General features: G+C 40.9%; 1 protein-coding gene across 2 annotated transcripts in view; it reads left to right on the top strand.

Moving 5' to 3' along the window:
- LOC148344751 (cytotoxic granule associated RNA binding protein TIA1-like) overlaps nucleotides 1-1,635 on the top strand; it is a 38,551-nt gene extending 36,916 nt beyond the window's left edge. For both annotated transcript variants that reach the window (XM_088302344.1, XM_088302353.1), the window contains exon 12: nucleotides 334-1,635. In XM_088302344.1, coding sequence (XP_088158470.1) covers nucleotides 334-472 — 139 coding nt within the window. In that variant the 3' untranslated portion in view covers nucleotides 473-1,635. The remainder of the gene's footprint in view (nucleotides 1-333) is intronic.
- The last annotated feature ends 4,577 nt before the right edge of the window (nucleotides 1,636-6,212 follow it).

The raw sequence follows: 6,212 nt of genomic DNA on the forward strand, positions 1-6,212 counted from the left end.
CACACTCATAACTTTCTGGTTCTCAGTTGGGAAGCGGGGTGGGCATGCAGGGTGGGTGAAACCAAAATGTGCTTGCTAAGCCTGTATGCTCTTTGTCTGCTTGTCCACCATGTTTAATCAAGTGACACCTTTGCCATTCCTAATCTCTGTTTTTAATCTTTTTTTTTTGCTTTGTCTGCCTTCCAAACTATAATCTGTATGCTTTCCTCAGTCTAGCTTGTCCAGATTCACGTAGCGCTAATATGTATTATCCCTTTGGCTCCCTTTTCGCCTCATCTCTTCTAACCTGCTGGCATTTTGTCTCTCTGTCTTGTCTCTACCTCCTTTTTGCAGTCACATACCGGCCAATGCTGGCTGGACTGGCATGAGCGCCATCAGTAACGGTGGGGTTTTGGAGCCCACACAGGGATTGAATGGGAGTATGCTCGCCAACCAGCCTGGTATGGGAGCCACAGGATACCCCACACACTGATAAGGGGGAAGGGCAGAAGATATGTCAACCGTCTGCCTTTTTGGGCTTTAACATGCTCAGTGAAGCTTTCTGACACCACCTCTTTTGGCAGGACTGAGACTTTTACTAGAATGTGGATCTGATTGGGATGATTAAGTTCTGTTGGAGGTGTAAAAGGGATTTCATTTGGGGGGTTTGAGGTCGAAATCCAGGGTGGAGCGATTTGACCCACACAGGTATTTACACCCTCTATTGGAGCCAAAACTTGCTGAGATCCTGAGCTCGTACCATTTTTAAGTTAACTGTAAATGACAAAACTGTAAAGGAGGAACTTTTTTTTCTCTGGATTTTACAAATGGCTTCCATGGTAGGTCCTCAGAATCACTGAGCGGTGTCTTTTAATTTTTGTTTTTAAAGAAACTGTCAAGGTCTTGCGTTTTGCTAAGTTATGAAACCTGAGTTCTTGAGGAATGGAAATCTGTTTCATTTGTACACAAATTAAAATCTATTTGCAGGGATTGTTCACCACTGCTGCATCTCTGTAAAGGCAGATAAATATTGCACAGTCCCCCCCATCTTGTTCTTACTTGATAAATAACCCCCCATTCCATTTTCATTCATATCTTTTGGACAGCCTCAAATCTTTTAGCCACATGTAAATAATTCCATTTGATACCATGTCAGTACAAATGCTACTGTTAACTGTGGGTGCTTGCTTTCATTTTTAGTTTTCGACAACTCTACAGTTAACGCCCATAATGTGAGTAGCAGAGTTGCACTGCCAAATGTGACACTGGCACTGTGTGACATGATTCTTCCATGCAGGGACAAAGCTGGCATTGCTATGCAGTGCACACTTAAACGTTTGACACAATCTTGATGTAAAAAAAAATAGTTGATGCCTGTACCCAGTTCGGATGACAGTTTTTTTGTTTTTGTATAAAAGCTCTTGAGTGGGGCATTCAACATTTATACCTGCTCTGTTTGCCTGAGAGACGGGGAGGCCTACATTACTGTTGCCTTATTAAGCTGGTTCGTTTTAGCTGACTCTTCAATTAGGCAGTGCCTACAGTTGTTTCCAGACCCTTTTCTTTAGAAAGTTGTTGGCCCTGAGAACTGATGACTCTGCTACTGTAAACAATGTTTTCTTGCTTTGGTCCTATTAAAATGCTCATCAACACAAATGGCGATGTTTTATTTATTAATACAGGGAATGCCCAAACACTGAAACTAAACTTTAACGAGTTTGATAACGTTAAATATTACTTGAAAATAATTATTGTTAATATTAAAGTTGCAAGCTCGAGGTTTTTTTAAACGCATTTTTCATCCTTCGACCTTTCCTGTGTCACGTACTTCATTTGTGAATTCATAAATTTGAGTGCAATATAATTTTGGGGCAGCAGATGGCGACCTCAGCCCATTCCGTACTCCCCGCTTGTAATCTCCCTGCAACTGACTGGAGTTTTTTTTGCACCGCAAGTGAATGGTCTAAAGAAGAGGAAGGCTTTTTCACATCGAGCTTTTTGGTCTCAAAATGATAACGTGTCATTTTGGGCGAACAATTGTATAAGCATAGTTGACTCAACTCCGAAGAATAACGTTATGACGTCTGGACAGTCACGCAGTCTGGTTGGTCTAAAAAAAAAAAAAAAAGACATTGGAGTCCGACATGCTGAGAAATGTTTTGTCTTTTGATAGCTTCTTAGCCAGGACTGGACCGGATCAGGCTTCCGTGAGTCTGTCAGAGAATGAGGGATGAGCAGATTATATCTGGAATCAACTAAAGTGCTCAGGCTTGCTATCTTTGAGGTTGATTATTTCTTCTTTTAAACAAACAAACATGACGACATCCCAGTGCTAGACACAATCAACCTGTGCTAAATTCTATGAAAAAAATGAGAGGATATAAAATCCAAGTCTAACACATAATCTAAAGCAGCAATAGAAAACGACTCAAGAATATTCACAGATAACTATGATGCAATGCAATGCAGATTGCAATCATTGCATTCTTGTGACTGAAAAAAAAGACTCAAGTTAAAACATAAGTAGGTCAGTCAACTCAATATCTATTAAAAGGGCACTTATGGTTTTCCCGGGTGTTGCTGTCATTGTCTGTGACATGCTTTTGTCAAAATACCCCACGGATTAAGAATTATTTCAAATGTTTACCCTCATTATATATACAACCTGTTTTTGAGTAGGTTGTTATTTTGCACCCTTGGCACACTAGGTAGTTGAATCCAGTTAAGACCATGGAGTCACGCATTGTCGCATGAGATAGCCAAAGTAATCACATTATTAAGATGGTATAAAAACAAGCAACCCTTCTTCTGCACCTGGCAGAAAAGGCTCTTCGCCCATGTTCTTGATTTTTACTTGGCATCTATTAATTCAGTCAGTTAGTTAACAGAGAGCATTGGGCATTTAGTCCCTGGAATGGAACCGTCTGTCCGTTCGTCCCAGGCGGATGCTTATTTTTAAGGGTTTCTTTTTTAAAAAAGGATGGCTTAGGCAAGGCCTGAAGTGGGTTTTCACCCCTCCTTTTAAGTACGCATGCATAAAATTCAAATGTTTGCACTCGTAACAGAATGAAATCTTGTAATGTAGGCTACTGTCTCTCTAAGAGAAGGCATACAGTAGGTATTCCCACCTACGGACTCTGTCAAACGGAAATTTCCTCACCCATAAAAAAAAAAAACATGCATTAAATTTTCTACTACTATATTACTTTAACGATCGATTCCTCACAACGGAAATTCCAATATCCGAAACCCAGAAGCCATAGCGAAGCCCGCAGTAGCGCAAACTCAAGCAGCTCCCGCTCCATACAACGGAAAAACTTTGACCGCTCCGCCATGATCGGATCCAAAACGGCGACATGTAAATTACTTCTTTGGCATGAGTTTTGTCATCTATGGATCATGGCATCCAAGCGAAGAAGAACAATAATGACCGTGCAAGAAAGAGTGACATGCAGCCAATTAAGCGACGCGGTATACAAAGTAAAAAAACACAGAATCGATTGTGGCTCAGTACGATTCTGGTAGTCTGACAGACGGAGTACAGCGGCGTAAACGAACGTGTCCTGGAATGCTTTAACTGTTGTCATGCTAAAAACCTCCCGCTAACTTGACCGCTAATTGGAGAGAAGGCTAGCTCAATAGTGCTATGTATGGGCAGAGAAGACTTATGCGTCCCGCGGCTGGTTGCACGACATCTGCTGAGCAATGCCGTCTTGTGTGGTGAGGGAGGGGAGATAAAGTTAGAGAGTGAGTGAGTGGAAGAAAAAAATAAAAAACATACTTAACATACTTGCACATTCATACAGGACGTGTACCGTAGCTGTTTCCCACATAAGGAAATTCTGTTATACGTGAAGATTGGACAATCCAAATATGAGTCTGTACTAAAGAATACTTCATGTACACGCACTGTGTGAAGAAGCCATTGAGAGCCAATGTTAGCATTTTAAGTTGCGTTTAATTTTAGCAAAGGGATGAAGTTGATTAAATGCCGTCATCTCTCCAGAGCTCATCTTTGAATTTGAAGGAGTGGGCTCCAAGCATGGTTTGGCATCAAGGAGTTGTAAATAGCATTTAAAAGGCATGTTTTGTCTCAATTATATTTCTTCAATCTTTATTGTATTGTTTCATCATTTGCGAGTATGCTCTTCAGTGTGCTGTGAAATAATTTTCGTTATGATGTGACACTGTGAACTTGAATGAGGTGTTGACAAATGACTTACACCTCATCATTGTATTAATGTAGGTACGCTAGCTCTGCTGCTTCTAATAATAAAAGTGCAAGTTTTAATTTTGTAACATGAAGACCTGGGGCTAGTTGTTTAAAGTGGCTAAGGTAAGCACAAATCCATTTTAGCGGAGGGCTGAATGCAAGGACAGTAGCGCTTTAAAAGGACAAAGACGAACAGTAAAAGAGGGCGACTATTTTTATGAATAAGGATGGAAGAGTGCCCATGTCGTGGACGCAGGACGGAGTGGCAAAATGGGATAAAGTGCACATCTATGTTAATTAGTTCAACTGGCAAGATCCATTCTTCTCAAAGTCACTGTTATTCAAACAAACATTAAAGGTAAATTGACTGGACTAGTGGAGGTTCCAGCAAAACTTTTCACAAGCATGGGAAAAACATGCAAACGCTTCTTCTTCTTTTACATAGGAAGTCGGTATTTAACTCATTCACTGCCATTGACGGGTATAGAAGCCAAAAAGTACATTCATTTTACCTTGGCTGGTGTTGGGAATCACACAGGTTTAGGAGATATTTGAAAACGGTTGGATAATGATCAAACAATAAATCGTAAGTCGCTGAAACAGTTCAGCAAGTGCCCTGATCCAGAACCAAACAAGCTGAAGAAAGTACAGAGAGCTTGAGAGTTGCAAGCTCTCCTACAAATTGCTTGAGTGAACATTTACGTGTTTTCTGTGTTCCCACATCAAGTGGCAGCTTGCTGCAGTGGCTGACAGCAAATATTCATGTTCCAGTAATTAACCTTGACAGACCCAATGTGTTGCCAACAGCAGAAACCTGCTAATGACACAATTCATCCAGAATTAAGGCGTCCTGTCATGCTAAAGCCACGCAGTCAATGAACGTTTTGTGTGCAAATGTCAGAGGAGAGCATTTAAATAGGTGAAAATTTGTGAAAGCAAAACACAAGTGTGTGACCTCACATTTTTTTTTCTGGTTGGATGGGCACAAATCCCTTTAGGCCAGGTGTGGGCAAACTACGGCCCGAGGGCCACACGCGGCCGATTAAATGTTTTAATCCGGCCCGTCGAACTTGAATAAAATTAAATGAATAAACCTTGTTAATGTTTTATTTTCTAAATACAGTGGTTTTTCAAAGACACATTTATTGTTGTAATGCTTTCGTTCACTTCCATTTAAAATAAAGTTTTCTCCAATGAGGTGAGGTTAACAAAACACTCCATCCATCTGCTCCTGCTATGTCAAATCTTCGAACCCTTTGTGGCCCGCCAATCAAAAAGTTTGCCCACCAATGCCTTAGACATGCTCCAACATCCTATTAAAAGTCTTCCCAAATGAGTGGAAGCTGGTTGCGGGCTGGTGTTGCGATACTTTTCTTTACATCGTCCAACAGCAATACGTTTGGTGTACTGTATTCAATACAGTGTATTTGGGCATTTCTTTCTGTCAGGAAATAACATAGATTTTATTTTACTAAGTACATACAATTTCAATCTATTTTTTTTTGGAAGGAATTGAATAAGTACTTTTTTGGGGATATTTTTACTTCTATTTAAGTACATGTACTCTCTGCAGAGTGTGAGTACTTTTGCCACCTCTGCATTCTGCGGGCAATAAATCCCACACTGACAGATATGTGTCACCTCATTATTGAAGCTGTCAGTGGTGCGGATGGACATGAAGAGATGAGTCTTTGATCAGGCATGCTGGGAGTCTCTTCTTAAGCTAATATTACTTCCTGTGTGCACAGACGCATAGTTTGGAGCCAATCTCCGAGAAGTCTTATGTAGGACAAAGGCAGCCCGCGGCTAACTCACCGTATTACTACTGTCTGTAATACTGCGAATGAAAAAAAGCCCTACATCTGACTTGACTCATCTCTCATCACCAGCACAGACTAAGGGGAGCTCAATGGATCAAAGACCGTATGTCACATTCCCACCCCTTCCCTAAATTCATATATATAAAGCCAGAGCCATGACTGTGCGTGCACTCTATGTTGGGTGGGAGAAGCCTGCCAAG

The sequence above is a fragment of the Idiotropiscis lumnitzeri genome, chromosome 1 (genome assembly GCF_059441095.1).
Source record: "Idiotropiscis lumnitzeri isolate Australia: NSW breed Sydney's pygmy pipehorse chromosome 1, RoL_Ilum_1.0, whole genome shotgun sequence".
Taxonomy (NCBI): Eukaryota; Metazoa; Chordata; class Actinopteri; order Syngnathiformes; family Syngnathidae; genus Idiotropiscis; species Idiotropiscis lumnitzeri.